The sequence below is a fragment of the Falco cherrug genome, chromosome 7, assembly GCF_023634085.1.
Source record: "Falco cherrug isolate bFalChe1 chromosome 7, bFalChe1.pri, whole genome shotgun sequence".
Taxonomy (NCBI): domain Eukaryota; kingdom Metazoa; phylum Chordata; class Aves; order Falconiformes; family Falconidae; genus Falco; species Falco cherrug.
This window is the reverse complement of record NC_073703.1, coordinates 14,416,720-14,438,206: the sequence shown is the minus strand read 5'-3', so window position 1 is coordinate 14,438,206 and position 21,487 is coordinate 14,416,720. Positions and strand designations below refer to the sequence as shown.

At 40.5% G+C, this 21,487-nt stretch overlaps 1 protein-coding gene across 1 annotated transcript; it reads left to right on the top strand.

Annotated features, from left to right (window-relative positions):
* Positions 1-730: 730 nt before the first annotated feature.
* GATM (glycine amidinotransferase) lies at positions 731-14,225 on the top strand. Its single transcript, XM_055717204.1, has 9 exons — positions 731-846; positions 1,288-1,506; positions 5,904-6,099; positions 7,305-7,495; positions 8,846-8,983; positions 9,268-9,432; positions 11,312-11,375; positions 11,464-11,580; positions 13,186-14,225. The coding sequence occupies exons 1-9, from the start codon at positions 778-780 to the stop codon at positions 13,296-13,298; spliced, it is 1,272 nt and encodes a 423-aa protein (XP_055573179.1). The 5' UTR covers positions 731-777; the 3' UTR covers positions 13,299-14,225.
* Positions 14,226-21,487: the final 7,262 nt, after the last annotated feature.

The window sequence follows — 21,487 nt, the reverse complement described above, 5'->3', positions numbered from 1 at the left end:
TCAGGCTAAGGGAGATATGCTAAATACATGTAGAGCTGGTAGCAAACATATTTCTTGAGGACTGCAGTGCTGTTGAGATAGAAGTATTTTTGAAGATAATTTGTTAATTTTATCATGGAGAAATTTTGCAGGGGAAAATAAGTATAGGTCTACCGTTTTGCGTTTCATTTTAAGGTCACTTTTCATCATACCACTGCATTTTGAGAAGCCAGGGTTTGAAATTGTTTGGGATATTCTTGAAACACTCCCTCAGTAATTAAATAATGAAAAATTTTTAGGTGAATCACAACATCTTTAGGTTGTAGTCTGAAAATATGAATTCTTAACATATAAATTGTTGGAAATTTTGGTAACTTTTTTTTTTGTCTACTATAGGTTTAATGAAGAATACACATATCTGATGACTGAAAATAACAGAATGATTCGCTTAAATACACTTTGTAGAGAGGGGTTTTAAACCCGACTGGAAATCTTCGAAGTGGAGTTGCTGCTGCAGAGCCATCTGTGGCAATGCAGTCCAGGTATGTTGAAAGAAGCCGTCCGTCGGCTGGGGCGATTGCCTCATCCAGGCGGGCTGCGCCTCCCTGGGGCTGGGGCTCGGCGGCTCCAGCTGCTCTTTCATCCTCCGGGGCCCCCCGCCACCCAGCAGCAGCCGCCGCCCGCGGCCGGGTCGCCGCCCCGACGGGGCCGGTGGGCGGCCCGGGGCGTGGCGGGCTGTTACAAAGGCGGCGGTGCGGGCGCGGAGCGGTGCGGAGCGGTGCTGTCCTGCCAGCAGGGATGCTGCGAGTGCGGTGCTTGCGCGGGGGGAGCCGCGGAGCCGAGGCGGCGCATTTCATCGGCTCGCGGGTTGGTACCGCGCAGATCCGGCGCTGAGTGCGGGGTGCTGGGCTTGAGGATGCTCCGTGGGAGGGGGTCCTGTGCGGCCCCTGCCTGCTGGCGAGTGCGGAGTGCTCCGAACGGTGGGGAGCGGGCACGGGACAGCTGCAGGCTTCCTGGGCTCGGGCTCACCCATGCATCCTCCCAGCTCAGCAGCAGAGTTCAGCGTGAGTGCTGTGCTCCTATGCCATTACCCTTCTAAACCACATGTATTTTAAAAAGCAGTTTGTCCTTTAAGCATCTAGTTGACTGTGAATAAATTAGAATGGCTGTAACAAACACTGTGTTTCGGTTAATGCTCCAAATAAGGTACATTGCTTTGGGATTACATGTAAGGTACTGGTGGACTGAATCGTTGCGTTTTTCCTTTTGTAAGGGAAACATAAATTTCATTCTTATTTTTATTTTAAGCTTGGAAGAGTCTTTACAGGATGGGTGCAGCGATCTTTCCAGAGCACCCAGGCAGCTACAGCCTCCCAGAACGCCTGTGCTGCTGCTGACAACAAGGCTACTAGCCCTGTGCCTAAGGACTGTCCTGTCTGCTCATACAATGAATGGGACCCACTGGAAGAGGTCATTGTGGGAAGAGCTGAAAATGCTTGTGTCCCACCTTTTTCTGTGGAGGTTAAGGTAAACAATAAAAAAAGCAACCTTAATAGGAAATAATGCGGGTTTTATATATGCGGTTTACTTAAGCTTTGCAGCACACAAGGTGTGGTGTTTACTCTTGAGGATTCTTCTTTCAAAGTAGCTCCTCTGTGAAACTTTATGGCATAGTCATGTTGGTGGCAGATGTGCTTTTTCTTTCTGGTTTCAACTGAATTAGCTGTTCTGACAGAATTCAGTAGTGGAGAGAATCTCTAATGTGCAATCTCCTCTAGTTATATAGCCCTGATGCTATCAAAGTACACACTCAAGCTTTTGAGATAGTTGATAGGACTGATGTAAGTTTAGTTGGGCTCAAATCCGAGTAGGTTACCACTTGAGGAAAAAGTGTAGCTTTCTACTTAAGCTAAGAAAGATTGAGTTCTACAGCTGTAGACTAGCAGGACTATTCTGTTTAAATAGCTCCCTGCAGCTTTTACGTGCTGCAGTATGTATTATATGGAAATATATACACCTCTGTTCTTCAGGCTTTTTCTATGCCTGAAACTACAAAAGCAACCTAAATAAATCCACATTTATTTGTTCTTTGAAATGTTGTTTTTTAGAACAGGAACACTCAAACAGTGGGCTTGGTCCAGATTTTTATTGTGTACTTTACCTGGACTTTAAAGTTGCTAAGTATATGTTGTTACCTGCATTTGTGGGGATGATCCTGAATTGTTTTCTTCCAGTGGTACAGCATGTTGCTAGCTCCAAGGCAGTACCTAATCTGTATCTATTGCAGCAAAATGAGCTGGCATACTGCTGCTGAGGAGACCTCAGTAAAATTTTAAAGGGTATGTTGACAAAGTTGACTAGAAGACCTCAGTTAAAAAGAGAAAGGGAATTCTTCTGATGTGACATTGAAGGAATGGCAAACAAAGATACTGAAAATACGTTTAAAGTGCTAGAAATGGTGGTTTAGAGGAAGTTTGGGATGTACTTGTGAAGAAAACTTCTCTTCCCTTAGCCTTCTCATGTTTTTATGTTTTTCTTTAGAATCTGGGCTATGATTCTGGGTGGAAACATAAGTGGTTGGAGGAGTGTGAATGAGTTACTGCAGCTTGGTAGTTCTGATTCTCAGATAGAAAAGTAATCATCTGACTTACACTGGGACATTTGAGCTGGTATCATGACCCAGTGAGCACAATGAAAACTTTACCACTGATTTCATTATGGCTGGCATTTAGTCCTTGAAAGCTGAAGCTCAGTTACCAACCTCTGGAATCCTGTTTCAGACACTCCAAAGGTATTCTAGCAGATTCAGAAAAAGAAGCAAATGAGGACAGGCATTTCTAGCATACAAGTGTATGTATGTGCATTTATGTACTTAAAACTGCCATAGTGAGTATACAGAAAGAATAAGGAAAAAAGCATGTCTAACTTTTTTACATTGTAACATTAGATGAGGCAAAATTCTGTTCTCAAGTAATGGCTAAAGGGTAGCTTTAGTGTCAGAAAAAAATACTCTATCAAATGTCTAACTGGCTGAAATGTGACCAGCTGCCTGACAGAAAAGGACCTGGAGGTGTTGGTCTACAGCCAGCTGAATATGAGCCAGCAGTTGTGCCCAGGTGGCCAAGAAGGCCAACAGCATTCTGACTTGTATCAGGAATAGTGTGGCCAGCAGGACTAGGGAAGTGGTTGTCCCCCTGTACTTGGCACTGGTGAGGCTGCACCTCAAATACTGTGTTCAGTTTTGGGCTCCTCACTGCCAGATGGACATTGAAATGCTGGAGCGTGTCCACAGATGGGCAACAGAGGTGGGGAAGGGGCTGGAGCACATCTTATGAGGAATAGCTGAGGGACCTGGGGCTGTTTAGCCTGGGGAAAAGGAGGCTCAAGAGGGGACCTTATCGCTCCCTACAGCTGCCTGCAAGGGGGTCATAGCAAGGTGGGGGTCAGTCTCTTCTCTCAAGTAACAAGCGACAGGACAAGAGGAAACGGCCTCAAGATGTGCCAGGGAAGGTTTAAATTGGTTATTAGGGAAAATTTCTTCACTGAAAGGTTGGCCAAGCATAGGAGCAAGCTGCCCAGGGATGTATTTGAGTCACTATCCCTGGAGATATTTAAAAGATGTGTAGATGCGGCACTCTAGAGACAAGGTTTAGTTGTGGACTTGGCTGTGCTGGGTTAATGGTTGGACTTAATGATCTTAAATGTCTTTTCCAACCTAAATTATTCTATGATTCTATGCTAGATGGCTAGCCTGGTTCTGCTGCCCATTAAGCCATAACTAACCAAATGAGGTCAGAACAGAATAGTAATAGAGCATGCCAGCTGAGATGTGGTTTCTTCTAGTTTTCTCTGCTTTTGTCTTAAATTTTGTTGTAGAAACTGCAACAGTAATTTTGTCTGGGGGCATTGCTGAGAAACCCAAACAGTAGTCCAAAGCCTACCTTGCCAATACTGAAATTTATTAATAGATTCAGCTGTTCTGCAAAATCTCTGTGGCTGAAAGGTAAGGCATCTATGTGTGTGTTGCTCCAGTGAAATACAATAGCCAGAACTCCCAGTTACTGTCCCTGTAAGTAGCAATACTAGTGTTGATGTGCATCACGTGCCTTCTGCTAAGTATGAATGGAGGTCACTGGTTATATTGGTTATAAAACCTGCAGTTTAAAACTAGCGAATTTTAGTTGTATAAGGAAAAACTGAGGCTCTGGACCTGACAGGCTTTAAAAAAACACATCACAAATTATAACAGTCAGGAGATAACCTTGTGTGTGGAAGGGCAGATTCTCCCTGCATCCCATTGCTGTCACTCATGCTGCCTGAATGAGCAGGACTCTGGTAGAAGGAAGGCCTGACCACTTGTTCACCTGTTTCTCATCCCTTCCGCTGTTGTGGAAGGGCTCCATATGTATTTGTTCCTCTGTCATGTTAGTATTAGCAGAGACCCATCAAAACTGCTGGTTTCCCAGCTTATAAATCTGAATGAAGTACTTCCAAAGATACACTGAACTGAAGCAGCATCATTTGTGTCTGGATTTTCTTAGCCATGACATTATTAACTTAACTAGGACATTCTTTTGAATTAGTTTTTAATTTGAGAAGACATCACAGGATTTCAGGAGCGGAGGATTTAGGTCTGTAAGTGTTGTACTTGCTTTACATCAACATTGACAGTTGAATGTAGTATCTCTGACATTTCCTAGACTGCTGCTGTATCTGAAGTATGGCCTCTTCTAGCCAACAAGGTGTATTACATGTCCTTGGGATGGCTTTACAATTCCTGATGTCACCACTGTGACCAAAGTGAGGTTTTAACAAGGTGACTACGGATGTATGTGTTTTGGGGATGAGCCTAAGGCTGTTTTCATTTAAAAGCATATCTGCCAGCCTTATTAAATAGCAGGCTTTGTAGCGTTTGGTGTGGATTTGTACAGGTCTAGTGTAATAAGGACCAAATCTTTCATAGATGCTTGGCAATACTAGTCACTAAATACCAACTGAAATGTAATGTAGTCTCTTGGGTTTCATCTGTAATTGGATAAATAATGAGACTTTTTGTAGAGCTATGGCTAAAAAGGGGAAGAGACTTCTGGAGATATTTATTACATTTATAATTGTATTTCCATCAGTAGAAACAAGTAATATAAGCTACTGATCCATGTATATCCAAAACTATGAAGAAATGAAATACCCTGAAAATCCCATCCAAAAGTCAAACTAAACTTGCAAGTGGGAATTAAATGTGTGCTTTCTTCTCCCCATTCAGAATGGCTTTCCCTTTTTTCCTGCTGTTCCTCAGAGGACTTTTTTTTTTTTTTTCTTGGGAATCATGCCACATGTACAGTCTATTAGCAGTGCTGAAGCTATCTGCTAGTTCAATGAGCCTGCTTGGCACATACAGCTGAAACTTAACTTCGTTACTGTATGGAAGTGTTTGTGAAGACAGCAGCCATTCACAGTTAGTCTTAACACCTGTGCTTATATAAGTTTAATGACTGAGCACATGCACATCATAAAACATCTGAGTGAAGCGTTGCCAATGGTGTGTATAAATAGAAGTAGTAAAGGCGAAAAATAAAGACAGCAGAGTGCTACCAGGATAGGGATTCTCAAGCAGGAATAATTGAGCATTTATCTGCAGCATTGATGCTTTTCCCTTCCTTTTCCCCCTCCCTTCTTTCCTGCCTCTTTATTTTAGAAGAATCAGCAGGACATTGACAATTTTTAGCAACTATACAAATATTGTAGGAATCAAATATAAAGCACACTATGACATGTTAGGGCCATCACACGTACAAAACAATGGCAAGTCAATGAAAGGAGAACAAGAAACCTTGCATGAGACACAATTTTTAATGTTCATCTATTTCACTCTACCAAAATAACTGATGCTTATTCTTTGTCACCTACCTGTCCTTTTGTTTTAGGCCAACACATATGAAAAGTATTGGGGATTTTACCAGAAATTTGGAGGCCAGAGCTTCCCCAAAGGCCATTTAAAAAAAGCTATTGCTGAAATTGAAGAAATGTGCAATATTTTGAAAAGAGAAGGTGTAATTGTCAAGAGGCCTGATCCAATTGACTGGTCTGTGAAGTATAAAACACCTGACTTTGAGTCTACAGGTAAATGTTCTTCCGTTGTTGAAGGCCTTGCCTGTTTAGCTCTTGTCTGAGACATTTTGGATATCATCTAGTCTGCCTTCTTGCTTGGAGCAGGATTGTTACTAGTGCTAGATGAGGTCAGTGATGGCTCTGTGTAGCTATGACATGGAAAATATCCAGGAATGGAGACTGTGCCACCTGATTTGCTGACCTGTTTCAGTGCTGTGTGGATATCCTAATGAAAGACATTTTCCTAATACCTAACCTGAACTTCCCACAGCAGCACCTGTTGACAGATTCCCTTGCTGTGCTGTCACTGCCACTACCAAGAAGTGTTCATCTGTCATGTCTAATGGCCCTGAAAGTAGCTGTAAGCTGTTACTACTTTGGCGCTTACTTGCCACATGAAATAAGCTGAGGTACCTCCACTTCTCCCAGGTCATGTGCTGTAAGGCCCCCCTGACTATCTTGATAGCCCTTCAACGAAGGATCCATCTTAAACAATGGACACCAAAATGGAAAACAGTTTTCCAGGAGGATCTTCACTAGCGTCAAGGAAAACTGAATGTTTCTCTACCTAATGGCTACATCCCTCTTTGTATAGCGCTACGTGGCTTTGGTTATTTGTAGTGAGAGCACACTGGCTCACGCTGAGCTTTGCGTCAAGCATAGTCTCTGACCTCCTTTCATGTCAAATGTGTTCTTAAGTTGTTCTAGTGGAATTCAAGCTCATTAGGGAACAGATAATGTTAATGAAAAGTCTAGTGGGACTACTTCCTGCACTACTTCTGTGTTCCATCAAATTCCTCTTCTGTGCTGCTACTTTTTAAAAGGATGGCATATAAAGAAATGAGGTCTGCTTGGAAAACTTGCTCTCCACCTTTTATTGTGTAATAATTGAGTAATTCCTAAGCATTTGTCTAATTTCCATCAACCAAATTATGAAGTGGTGGCTTGTAGTTTGTGGATGGCTTTCATCTAGCTGCGAACTTGTTACAAGTGAAGAAGCTTTGTAGCAAAAGTTGCATGTATTTTTAACAAAAAATGTTACTAAAAACTTACTGAAGAATGGAAGTACCTCAAATTGTGTGCTGGTTTCCTGACTTTGCTAAAGATTCTTTTTGCCATTCTTTTGGGTAGAAGTAATGGTAAAAAGGAGGGTGAAAATTGAGTAAGCTAGAGAAAAGAGTATTTTTCTCATAGGTTAATAGCCTTTTTCCTTTCAGGTATGTATGCTGCCATGCCAAGAGACATCCTGTTGGTCGTGGGAAATGAAATTATTGAAGCGCCTATGGCTTGGCGTGCTCGGTTCTTTGAGTACAGAGCATATAGGAAAATAATAAAAGATTATTTCAACTGTGGTGCTAAGTGGACAACTGCCCCCAAACCCACAATGGCAGATGAACTTTATGATCAGGTATTGTTCTCATTTTGCTTCAGAATTTCAGTTCTGGTTATACAGAATTTTTTTGATAGTTTCAAGCTGATATCTAGGTTTCCCAAAATTGGGGCAGGGGGAAAAGACACAAAACAGCTCTGGAAATGTGTGGGTTTTCTAATGTATGCAATTATTCTCTAGCCTTTCCAGCTGAAACTGAGTATGTGTAATTAGGGGATAAGAAACAGGATGTTGTGTCTATTGAATTCAAGTCTGCTTTGAATTTTTTTATTTACTGGCTTTAAGTTAGCATTACTGAAGAGGAAGGAATGCTAGAAAGACATCACAAATATTACTTTAAAGAATTAAAATTCCCTGAGAATATCCATATGTCTGAGGTCCATATGTCCAGAGTGTATCAGGAAAGTGGGAAAGAACATATTATTTTGTCACAGAAAAACCCCTCTTAATTCTTGTTTTGCATGATGATTACATGAAAGTTAAATGTAATCTTCTGAATGTTACATGAAAAATAGTGGAGGATCTAAACTGTGAGTATTTGCCTTCCAAATATTTAAGTGAGTATTTTCTTAATTTTTTTTTCACTTGTAATGTTGACTCTGACAAATCTGGTAGTTTCCTATAGGCCCCCAAATGTGTTAGGACCTTGGTAAGAGCCTCTACGATAAGTGCAGTAAAACTGGTTGTGGAATGATTATAACTTTCTGGGAACAGTGACATCTTATCAACAATGCAAACAAGTCTTTGTTAAACAAAATTACCTTAGAATAATCTGTTGGTATTAGAAAACTTTCAGACCCTGTTTTAAAGCATAGAAACTACTTAACCAGTAGGGTTTTTTGTGGGTTTCATACCTCATTTGTTCTTAATTGCATTGTTTCATTCTAAAATTTATTTAAATTCCTGAAGATCTACCTTCTAGTTTGAAGTACTGTTCCATTCTAAAATGTGGAAAAAGTAGGGAGTCCACCTTTGTTAAAAATAGTTTGCATACCAGTATTTCTGTCACTGTGCAGTGATTGGTTAGACTGATAGTTAAACTCCAGTGATAATGAATACTTTTGATCCAGAAGCTAGAATTATTGTAAAGACGGTGGCTCTGAAGAGCAATTAGCTTCTTGGTATAACCATTGTCTCTTATCTCATCACCTATCCTTGAATGTACTTAAAACCTGTTACTTGGGCTTCCACATTTATACTTTCTTTTTTTATTCTAGTAACAAGTAAACCAAACCACCTCCCAGGAACACCCAGCTATCAATACAAACATTTTTTCTTAGTTTCAAAGTACTCTTCAGTAGCAAATAGTTTGAAAACTTTCCCTTACCATCTCCAACTTAAAGTTGTTATTCCTTTTTCTATAACTAGGATTATCCAATCCACTCTGTTGAAGACAGACATAAACTAGCTGCTCAGGGAAAATTTGTAACTACTGAATTTGAGCCATGCTTTGATGCTGCTGACTTCATTAGAGCGGGAAAAGATATCTTTGTACAAAGGAGCCAGGTAAACAAAGGTTTCATCCAACAGTTTTGGTATCAGTTTTGATACTTGTATTTATGTCTTCTTAAATTCCTGGACAGGATTAACGTAAGAGTGTTGGGAAAAGTTACGATTCGTGAAATGTCTAATGTCTGAGATACAGGATGAGACTGTCTTACAGTTAAGAGGGTTAGCTAAAGGCACAGACTTCTATTATTATGGCTTTAAATATTTAAAGAAAACCTTAGACAAACTAGGCTTGGATGCATTTTATATTCTAGCCTAGTGAAACTTTGTCCTGTTTTCAGGTTACAAATTACATGGGCATTGAATGGATGAGGCGACACCTTGCACCTGACTATAGAGTGCATATAATATCCTTTAAGGATCCTAACCCTATGCACATTGATGCCACTTTTAATATCATTGGACCTGGTCTTGTGCTCTCTAACCCAGACCGTCCCTGCCATCAGGTAAGAGCATAGCAGAGGGGAAAGTGTTTTGTGTTTAAAAATGACTCAACTGGATTAGGTCCCTGCTGTATAATTGCTAATCCACAAGTCTGTTTTGTATACACTTGAATAATATTAAATTATTGGATTTAAATAGCACTCAATTGTTCAGGAACTTATAGATGTATTTGTATCTTGACTCTAGAACTTTCTCAGTAGTGCAATGACTATTGTTCTCCCACAAATTTCTGCTACTGCTCTTAGTGCTGTCTTGTGAGGCTACGCAGATATGTTGTGTGCTTCTTCCGATGTTCATGGTTTAAATATGATAGAAGTAATCTGTTTTGTAACAATATAGTATCAAAGCAAGTACATAGAATATACTACTTCTTTGAACACTTCCACTACTTCAACATATTAATTGTATCCAAGGAGAAGCTGAGGGTTTTCTGCAGCGCAGATGAGTAATCCCTCCTTTTTATTCCTATTTTGGAAGTCTTTCCTTTGGTGTTGTTAAAAGTACCAATGGCAGGAGGCTGATAATTTCTCAGGAATTCAGCTTTGAATAACTGAATGAGAAATACTTTTTGAAAAGTAGGAAAGAGGAGAGGCGTGGTTCAGTTATGTAAAACTTAGTACCACTCTGAGAAAAAACTAATATTGCTAAACTGTAATCCGACCAGAAAGCCTTCCAGAGAGCAGGAGCTCATGTTAGACAAGTTACCTGTCAGTGCTTGAGGATTTTTGTGAGGATCCCCATGATTTCAGCAGCTGTACAACGACATGGGAATAGCTGATCAATAGTGGATTGGCGGGATAGAGCTGCATGCAGCAGAGATTATGGAATCATGTACACAGCATAGCTCTTGGAAGCAGTGTTACTCTCTTCTTGGCAAGTGGCTTAAATGCATATGGTCCCATTGAATTACTGCCTCTTGTAATATCTATTATAAGAATACAATTTTTAAAACAATCATAATCTCTTCCTCCTCTTTTCCCTTCCCCTGTTTTTCATAATCTTAGTTCTAAGAGGTCTCCCTGGGACTTTTTTCATGGAAAACTGCTGTCTGTGTAGATAGAAAAGATAGACGTAGCTTTCTTTTGTAAAAACTAATCTGGCATTTCTTGATGACCGGAAAAAGCTGGGGGGTGGGGAGGTGGGGTGTGTGAGGTGCGAGTGAAAGGCAACTCTTCTTTAAAATCCTGGCAAACCAGGCAGATTAAGTTTTTAAATTTTCAGGATCGGAGCTCCACCTCGTGGCAACACTTGAACAAAGAGCTCTTCGGAGTATTCAGACAATAAAGTTGAAGAGCCAATTCTCTTAGCCAAATTATCCTCCTTATATTTTTAATTTGTGTAATTCTTAAAGACACAAATTATTCCCTAGGATGCTTTTATTTTGTTCCCTTTGTTAAATAAACTACATATTAAGTTTCTTACGAAGCAAGATGCAAATGTAATTTTATGTGGTATTTTTGGTGGGTTTGTTTCTATAAATGGCAGTGTAATGCATATCAATGGCTTTTGCAGTCATATGGTAAGAAATTATAAAAAAGAAATAAAGAATTTAATATTTTTGTGCTGCTACTAACATCTTTACTTCACAGAATCCAAACTGCATGTGCTACCTTTTGCCTTTAACATATCTTAGTATACTTAGCATACATAAAACCGGTAGAAACAAATGCTAGGGGTACGCAAAGCTCAGAAAGGCTTTCAAAAAATGTTTGTATGAAAACTGGGTTTGTAGATGGAACTTGAATGAGGGCATGAGTAGTGAACAGAGAAAAGAGGATGTCATGTATATTGAAACAGCCTGAGATAATATGGCATAGGTTGGAGGACATAATATGATGCTTTAAGAACTCTGTTTAGAATCTAATTATATTGTTCTTTCAGATTGAGCTCTTCAAGAAAGCAGGCTGGACTGTGATTCGCCCCCCAGTGCCACTCATCCCAGATGGTATATTCACTCTTTCTTCTCTAAGGATTTCAATAGTATTCTTAAGAGTGTTGATATGGGCAACATGGGTTCATTCTTATGTGTTTAGATCACCCACTGTGGATGTCTTCTAAATGGCTCTCCATGAATGTCCTAATGCTGGATGAGAAACGTGTGATGGTGGATGCCAATGAGACATCAATTCAGAAGATGTTTGAAAATCTGGGTATGCCCTAACATATTTCAACATACACTTAAAATAAAATGATCATGACACCAGCTACACACATCAGGATGAATGGAGATTTTACTTAAATTATTCAAAGCAGCCAGCACTGGAAAAGGTATTCAAACAATTGGATTAGCAAGTAAGAATCACTCAGTGATTTCTCTTCTGAATATTTCAGACATATGAATATGGGCTTCTTACATCTCGTGTCCCCTACAATTGCGTACTATTGCAGCAAATAAAGGTATGAGTAGCAATTGAATTTACTGCTAGCATGAGTAAAAAGCTTTTGAATGAGCTTTTTCAATGTAAAACTGTCTGCTCAGTTTGGAAGTCAAAATCTGTCTTGGAGAAGTTAAGTGCATGTATTGGTGAGTAATGTAGAGCAGGCTGTACCTCATTGCCAAAACACTTTCAGATTTCTCTAGTTTCAGACTCATTGTACTTTAAACTGTCAAATTAAGACCACTTAACTGAGGTATTTCTGCTCATTTATGGAGAATTTAAGTCCTGTGGGGTGTAACCTCATGTTACGTTGCAATTCCTTTAGGTATGCAGTGGTATGAGAACTGTAATTGAATATAAAATCTGAAAGTCTTCTATGCACAGCTCACTGCAAAGACAAATAATATAGACTTAAATCTGAACTCATGCAGTTAATCTAACTGCTTCCATTATGCTGGGAGTGAAAGATTTATGTAGATCTTCTTGTGGCTCATAGGTGGTTAGTATGCTTGGTGCTACAGCCAGCTGAACTATTGCTGCAGTACAAGTACATGGTGACGCAAAAGTTGACAGGGTAGGAAGAAGGCTGGTGGGTGATAAGGCAAGGGAAGTGAGGGATCGTTGTATTGTAGAGTAAAAGATAATACTCCCCAGTAGCAAAAGACTCCTTTAAAGGGAGAAAAATTATGGGAAGGACAGAATGATCCAAAGGTAGTAGACGGCAACTGTGAACACAGAAGGATTGGTACCATGGTGAAACAAAAAGCAAGCTTCGTAACAGAAAAGTCTTCTGATCCTAGTCCATCTGTCTGGACTTTGTATAAACTGAGAAACAGCTGAAGCTTCAGAGCTGAAAAGAAGTGGGAGGAAGCTTGACCTAGGTGGTAAGTATAACAGCCTCTTTCCCCTTGCAGAGAAGAAGGGACTCTGAGCTCTGTACCTCAAATGCTTCTTTCCGTGAAAGGCAATGGAAAGAGCACATTCAGTGTCTGAACCATAAATGCTCACACAGATTTATGTAAATGTGCCCTGGTCATATACTGTAGCAGAATTTCAGCTAATTCTTTGCATACTCCGAAGACTGAATTTTTCCTTTTTATTACTGGCACATCGTAACACATCAAACGCTGGTAGTGCTCCAGGCACTGTATATTCCTGAGAGTATTGCTGGAATAAACAAGCCAGCTATGTTTCTAGCTTGTTCTCTGCCTAGAATTTGGGAAAATAAATTCTTAACAAATGAGTAGGAAATAACTTCCTGTACTTCCTTTCATCTAGCCGTATGATTAGATAAAGCTTTATCTAATGTTCTGATCAAAGCTTACCACATGATTTTGATATTTTAATTTTAAAGTATGCAATGTATGTTTCTTGTAGGCATTTCTACAATCAAAGTGAATATTCGCCATGCCAATTCACTGGGAGGTGGCTTCCATTGCTGGACGTGTGATATCCGCCGTCGTGGTACCCTACAATCTTATTTTGACTAGTTATGAGCCAGATAGGCAGCAATGGTTCAGCTTCTAAAATAAGCATAGGAAATAAACAAATTAATTTCCCTTTTGTTAAAATGACTGCATGAGCTCTAGTGCTTGATCAGCGGTGTCCTTGCAGTGGTCTGATAAATGATTTATTCTTACATACTCTTTACTTTCAGCAATATAATTGAAAGTACTTCCATCAGCAATACAGGTTTTCTGGCTGGCTTTTTGAAAGATGCCCTTCATCTATGAAGCCTTTTCACATTGGTTTTGAATGTAAAAACCTGGCAAGATAGCTAAAAGGTCTTGCTAGAATAACTTGGCTACTAATAATGGACATCTACCTCTGTCTGGTTACGCTATCAAATAGGCAGCTTGAAATGTTAAACTTGAGAAAACTTTCCTTATTCCTTTTTATCAGTCTATTGTTCTAATATAATTGTGTTTAACAAAGTTAAAATAGATGCAACTGTACAGATTTCTTATGGAACCAAGTAATTTGATAATGTTTTGTGTCAAGCCATGCAGATATTTACAGAGAATTTCCAGTATGATCTAACTTTTAAGACAGGTTCACTTACTTGACATGTCCTTCTACATTTCATTCTGATGCATGTCATGCATCTGAATACTTTTTTATATTGCTTTTTGTATTGCTAAAATTGGTTTTTATTTAACTTTTAAGTGTACAAATGATAGGTAATATTCTGCTTGTATAGGTTTCACTGAATTGTTTACATAACTTAAAAAAAGGCACCAAGAAACCCAACCCTACCACCAACCCTCCTCTAACCCTAAACCTCTGACATCTTACAACCTATTCTTCCTCCAGCTGTAGCAGATACAGAAAGATGTATCAAACATGCCAGATGCTCTGAAGGAATTTGATTACTTAATATGTACTTTTTATGCTAATAAAGTTTTGTTTCATTCTCAGTTTGTTGCCCTTCTGAAAATGGGCGAGGATGAAATGTCTGGATGGGTACATGTTTGTAGGATACATACAGAAATATAAAATACACATGGATTCTTCTTTTTTCTGTAAAACGTGTAACATATTGGGCACTTGTGTAATGCAGAAAGCCCGTGTACTATATTGTTCGTATAGTATGTTTCTGTTTCTATTTTGCACAGAAGTATGACTGGTGGGGGAAAGTAGTACCTAGTAGCTGTTTCTTACCAGAGTGTGGAAGAATCCACACCTTGGCACAACATGCTCACATATAAACCGTATGGCCATATTTTACACAGAATTGGGTAGGACTAAACAGATGATATGGCAGACTGGAAGAGCTAATGAGACAGCTGCCAGAACCTGACCATGCAGAAATGGTTGCTGTTTCCCCCCTCTTTAAAATCAAGGCTCTTTGGACAATGGAAATTCATCCGAGTCTTCCTGTAACCAAGCTCTGCTTTCCAACATCGACAACGGAGCTGCGTAGACGAGCGTGCACGGCAGGTCATCTTTCCCGTTGTTCTGCACGCTGTAGTGCTGAAATGATGTGTGTTTGTGCTTGGCATAAGATATCGTAAGGTACAGCTGAAACTGTTAAAAGCTCTGGCCAAATGTGGATTAGTAGCAGGACACATGCGGCCCTGATACTTCCAGGTTTAAGGAGACTATATTTTCATATCATCTTATACATGACTCCTACTTGAAAGGGCAGTCAAGTGTATGAGCATTACAAATGCTCTGACTTCATCTCTGTGTACTCTTCTGAAGAAATTGTGGTATGAAACCATCACAATTTCTTTTTTGACCCCCTAAATGAGCATGATTGACCCCAGTGATGAAAGTGCTGCATGTGCCATGACCTTGATGTTCCCTTTCTCTGGAAAAGCTGCTGTCTGCTCTGGTGTGATCAGTCATTTCTTTCTCATTTTCCAGAGCAACAGGAGAGGAAGGGTTGGTGGGGAAGTCTGCCTGTTTGCTCTGATAAGGAAGGTATAGTTCCTTCAAAAATGGCATAGGCTAGAGATTTTGACATCACAGGGAAACACTCAAGACACATTTAGCTTCAGCATTAAACTAATGGCTTAAGTTTAGCTCCCAACAAATGCTTCAGCTCCAAAGTATTTCAGTTACCACCATTCATATGCTATTCTAGTTTGTAGTATTCAGTTTAGGCATGGGTATCCAATGGTGAGCATGACTGAAAAATTATAAAGAACCTTGGGTGGTAGTTTACACTCATCTGGGAGAAATGCAAAAAGCAAATGGCAAAAAATCCAACAAGGGCTGTAATTTACCCTTTATGTTAAATTCATTTTTTTAGTTTGAGGGAAAAAATGCTAGAATTCTTTTTTTAGCTTTTCCGTTTTGTATGGATTTTCACCTCTGCAATTGTCAGGCTCTGTTGCTTATGGGCTGTTTCTTTTTAGGCATGTGATGTACTTCTATGCAACCACGTACTCTTTGAATCTACTCAACACTTATGTGTTTTCCTAGGGTTTAAAAAAAATGCAGTAATTATTGCTTTTATGACAAATACATAAGCTCTAATGCGGGCAAAAAGCTGTCTTTACAGCAGGCCCGTCTCACTTGTTTTTTCTTCAGTTCATTTTAGGAAGCTGAAATAACCAGTCCAACCAAACAAAAGTACTGATTAGAAAGTTTAGGTTTCTAGTTTAACAGGAAAGCACCGTTTTTACCATGCTTTTCCTATTTAGACCATGACAGAAAATAGATTTTAAAGTTTCTAATGTCATAGTTTAGCTTTAGCCTTCTTATTTGTAGTACTCATTGGAAGAGCAGCTTCAGTCCTGGGGTGGATGTGCGTATCTGTATTATCAAATGTAAAATTACCGTGTCTCACAATTTCTTCTGTCAGTGTGATTTGGAGATGTGATTGTGTTGCTATAGGAGAGAATTTATGAAATGGAAAATGCAGTGGTAAAAAAAGTTCAAAGGTAAACTTTAAAGCTCTAGTAGGCTTTCTTTGTAGTGGAGGAACTTGAAAAATGCTGATGAGAAGCAACATTTTCCCCAGTAACCCATTCAAGAGGGACTGATACAGAGACAGCAAAACCTTTAGAGGAATGATGAAGGGAACGTGATATATAATATTGTTATGGTGGATGCCACCACATAATACTGATATATATAATCTTCTGAGTTATTTTTATTCTTGCAGAGAGGGAGGTCAGCCCATGTCACAGTTGGTTTTGGTTAGACAACACCCTGGAAATAGGAATCTACAGTGAGAAAGAGAAGGGCTTTTTTTCTGCTTTGATATCTAATTACAAGCGATTTTTTGAGGTCAAATTACACGTGGGCAACAGGATACTATTGGCTGGAGGAAGCAGGCACGATGGTGTTTGATGACCTCAGTTCCAGGCTGCAGTTTATATGTAAATAAAGCAGATTAAATGTGGGCTGGACTTGAATTCTCCATAATCTGTTTTTCACTGACTGTGAAGGCCTTAAATACTTCCTTATTGCTTGGCGGAAGGTCAGCTTCAGCTTTCAAAACAGACAGCAGCATCAAAAGAAGCAGCAGAAACACAGACCTTACTTAGTGGGAGGCCTAGAACGCTGCATCAGTTAGAGACATAAGGAAAGATGGTAAATCAGCCTAATCTGCAGAGAGTTTGGGAGGGTGGGCTCAGCTCAGCGGCAGGGAATTAGCTAACCACTCCCTGGGCAGGGGCCCTGGGCAGCTAGGATTTTCCTTCTGTTTTGCTCCTAAAACAGCTGTACTAAACTCACTGGTTATAAGCATGTGTATTTGCATAAATGCCTGCCATAAAGATTCTCCATGTCTGTTTTTCAGATGAGATACAATTCTTAAAGTACTGGCACCAAGCCAGAGAGGATGTGGAAAGAAGGTAAAGTCTTTGAGGCAGGGATAGCCTCCTGCTGTGTATCTGTAGTTCATAGCTGGGAATGCTAAGTGCCGATGTGACACAAAGTGATGGAAGGAGGGGGGTGTTTTTGCCCTACTTAGCGGGCAGAAGGGAAAGAATGGTTTTCTCCAGTCGGTTGCTTCAGGCAGTGTCTGTGCTAGCAGAAAAATGGTTGTTTCTTGTTCCAGCATTGCCTGAATGTTTCCTCTGTCTAGCTGAAAACACTCTCTTTTGGCTCCATTTTTTGGCATCTGTATGATTAATAACCCAAACTGCAAAGCTTGGTAGACAGTTCTGCAACTGCTACGTTAATGCTTAAGAAGGGTAGGCTGATGTCTACATGTCTCCATATAAAATTAGTCTTGGGTTTTAGATCAAAAATTAGGCCCACTACAGAAAAGATTGTTTTCCTCTGGTTTTATGCAGAGCTGGTGGAAATTATATTGTTGGATCCACATATATTTCTGTTAGTCAAAGATGTTGCTAGAGTTGAGTTCCCTGTTCCAGCCTCCCAGACTGGCCAAGGCTCTTTATTCCTGCTAGAGAGAGGACCCCGGCATGTTTAGCTGTGCTGAAATTGTCAGGATGCCCCTCAGACTCTGGCATTTATCACTTCCTAAGAGGGTCTGCTTCTACTTTCCTTCTGCTAAAGCATCGTCAGAGCTTAATTAAGCAGGTAAGAAATAGCTTTATCATAATGAATGATGTCCCAACTTAGTGGTTCATTCGTTACTTTATAGCAAATTGTCAAGATTTATCAGTTAATGAAGTCAGATGTATGAATGAGAAACAGAACCTTCCAAACAGTTTCTTACTACTGTGTTGTTTTCATAAGCCTGGTAGTGTGATGAATTGAGCAGCCCCACAAAAACAGAGACCAGCGAATCAATGCATGTGTAAACAGTTTACACCATTTCCCTGCTCCTTCTATGTCTTAAATGACAAGAATGAGAGGGAAGCTCTTGGCTGAGACCCAGACAGGATAGCATGAAGGTGATTCCAGCTGGCAGGGATAAGCAGGAGGATGATGTTGCAGAGATTAAAGTAACTCCCTCAGGTACGTTGACCTATCTGTTATCTGTGTGGATGATAGTTTAGGGACCTGATAGACTTAACTATGCTTCTGCAGGTTCCCATGTAGAAAAAAGTGTAGAAATACTATTTTGTGTTTCTGTGTTGAAATCTCATTGGTGCTTTTTCCTGATGTGTAATATAGCTGCCCTGCTGCCTTAGAGCAGAGCTATGGGGAAGTACAAATGATTTATTTTTATTTTTTTGAAGTTCCAGTGCTTGCCTTTTGGGGAGTTTTGGACCTTTGCCTCATCTGGTTGGGGTGTCAGATCCTAAAGTGACAAACCCAGTGTTACTGTAACTGTGGCCTTGCCACATTTGAGGCACTTGTAGAAAGGCAGATTCAGAAAATTTGCATATGAGGCACTCAAAATTATTAGAGCTAAATAATAAAAGGTAGGTCGGTACTTAAAGATAGACAGAAGTATCTTATGGGATTCAAATGCACCCACATCTTAGAACGGTAGAAACGGTGTAATGGACTGATGACCTCTTGCCCTACTCCTGCTATAGCTCTGACCATAAGATCCAGTTGGCTCTGAGCACAGCTGGGCTCAGACACAGACATTTCACCGTGGCCTGGTGCTTCTTGCTGTCTGGTTTAGTAGGATCTCACATCTGTGCTTCCCAGGCACAAAGGAAAACACACAGCAGTGTGAGGGGATGAAGGCCGAGTTGTTAATGACTTTGGATGGGTGTGCGCTTGAGGCAACGTTAATTCCTTCTGGGCCTTCCCTACAGCTCCAGTGACTGAGGTGGAGAAAGGGTGGTCGTTGTGGCTTGGCTGCCCTGTAACTGCTGCATGACTTCAGGAGATCAATAAGTGGTTTGGTTTTTTTCAAAGTCAAACCTAACCTTCCCCTTCTAAAGGATGGTATCTCAGACAACCCGTTTCACATACTCAGTCTTGCCTCCATCTTTTTGTTTGCCACAGTGGAGGATGAATTTTTAGCTAGTTTATGGACCTAGACTTATGCACCTATTTTGTTTTGACTGTGTGCTGGTTTTGCCTGGGCTAGAGTTAATTTGCTATGGGGGTATGTTTTGGATTTGTGCTGGAAACAGTGTTGATAATAAAGGGATGTTTTAGTTATTGCTGAGCAGTGTTTACACAGTCAAAGCCTTTTCTGCCTCTCACACCCCCCACCAGCCAGTAGGCTGGGGTGAGGGGACACAGCCAGAACAGATGACCCCAACTGACCCGAGGGATATTCCAGACCATATGACATTATTCTCAGCATATAAACCCGAGGGAAAAAGAAGGAAGTGGGGAGATGTTCAGAGTGATGGTAATTTGTCTTCCCAAGTAACCATTATGTGTGATGGAGCCCTGCTTTCCTGGAGGTAGCTGAATGCCTGCCTACCGATGGGAAGCAGTGAATTAATTCCTTGTTTTGCTTTGCTTGTGTGTGCGGCTTTTGCTTTACTTATTAAACCTTTACCTCAATCCACCAGTTTTCTCACTTTTAGTCTTCCCATCCTCTCCCCCATCCCACTAGCAGGGAGTGAGCAGCTGTGTGAGGCTTATTTGCCAGCTGGGGTTAAACCACAACAGACCGACAGTAGTTACTTTCGGGGTTGCGTCTCTACATTATTTGAAATCTGTGGGAGTAGTCTCATTTCTTTTCCACTGAACAATCAAAAAATAATCTCTGCCTTTGTACTGCTCTTTATTCCTATCATTTGGGAGATTTGGGAGATACTGTGCTGTGCTGTAGGTGCTGTTAACATAGCACAAGGATCCTAAGTAATTGCAGCCCTTTATTCGGACGTTTGTTAGTACTGATGGATTTGTGTCGGTCATCTGTGTCTCATTTTGTCCACAAGATGGTGTTGATATCCTGCCCTTATTGTGAGCTGTGTCAAGGAAACCTTCATTGAGGCCGGTACCCTAAAGGAGAGCTCACCGTTAGATAACCTTTAGCACTGCCTGTGTGAGACCCTCTAAGACCAGGCAAGCATTTACAGAGTAAACCTCATCCCCATGAATTAAGGGAGGTGTAGGAAAGGGAACGCCTCACTGAAACCCCTTTCCAAAGCCACAGTCCTGCAATGCACTTGAAAACCTATTTGGCAGTTTGCACAGAGTAATGGGGACCAATAATGGGCCCACGGTGGCTTCCACCCATGCCAGGGTCCGGCCTTCTTTAGCCTGTGGCATGTGATGAGTGCAGGGCTCTCAGCAGTCAGGGCCCCGTATGCCAGATTTTGGCCATCATGGAGAACTCAGGGACCTCTAGGACAAGTGAGGTTGCATTCTGACACCAAATGTTGAATTTCATCTAGGAAGTGCTGGCAAATCCCAGTGTCAGCAGCACTAGAGGGTGCTGCTGTGATGCCAGTAGTTTCCCTGCAGTCTACCCTAAGGCATGGTTTAGAACGATTTTTGTTTATTCATATTAATCCTGTTAATCAAAGTCAGTGAAAACACCTCAAAATGTTTTTCACCTGTAGGTATCGTTTGTTTGATCATACATAAAGTACTGTTTCTTAGCATCAAAAAGTACATATCTGTATATGTGAAAGCAATTGCTGTGGAGTGCAAGGACAGTCGGACATGTCCTTAAGGCTGGCTGTATGGTTTAGGATTGCATAGGGTGTCAGAAATTACATTAGGGCCAAATGAGGATTGATCTCTGCCTTTTGAAAGCTAATTCACATGGGCTGAGCACCACAGAAATTGTATTGACATAGCCATCAATTTTAGAACTATGGCCCAAAAGCCATACCTTTATAGTATCATTCCCCATTCTTCCAGACCCCTCCTTGGGGTTCAGTTATGCCTCCCTCTCTACAGGAAATTAAGACCAAATGTTGGTATTTTATTGAGCTGTGATGCAGGTGAGATTTCTGTGGGTGATGTGGTTTATCTTAGCAGTTCCTGTTCCCTCAGATTACTGTTCAGAATATTTCCTTCTGTTAATAAAAATATACTGCTTGCTCTTAAAAAATATAAAATGTATTTGAAGAACCAGGAGTTAAGATGAACTGGAAGCTATTCACATTACCCTTAAGAAATTCCAAGTCATTAGGACAAAACACAATTTAAGTTTCTACAGAAGCAGCAATTGCTTGTGAATTGCACGTTGTTTCTTCTGCAAATTGAAATATCTTCTTGGTAGCGCATCAGTGATGCACTTTTGAACAGCAAATTTAAATTCAAACACGATCTATCCTCTTTACTCTTTCCTCTACATTACTTCTGAGTCAGCAAGGCACTGAAATAACTGTTAGGTGACCTGCTTGATGTTTATAGGGCCGGCGGGTAGAGTTTGGCCCTA

Coding starts and splice junctions, on each gene's coding strand:
- GATM (XM_055717204.1), top strand. CDS start 778: ATGCTGCGAGTGCGGTGCTTGCGCGGGGGGAGCCGCGGAGCCGAGGCG. Junction 11,376..11,463: donor AGTGCCACTCATCCCAGATG/GTATATTCACTC, acceptor TTATGTGTTTAG/ATCACCCACTGTGGATGTCT. Junction 11,581..13,185: donor GAAGATGTTTGAAAATCTGG/GTATGCCCTAAC, acceptor TGTTTCTTGTAG/GCATTTCTACAATCAAAGTG.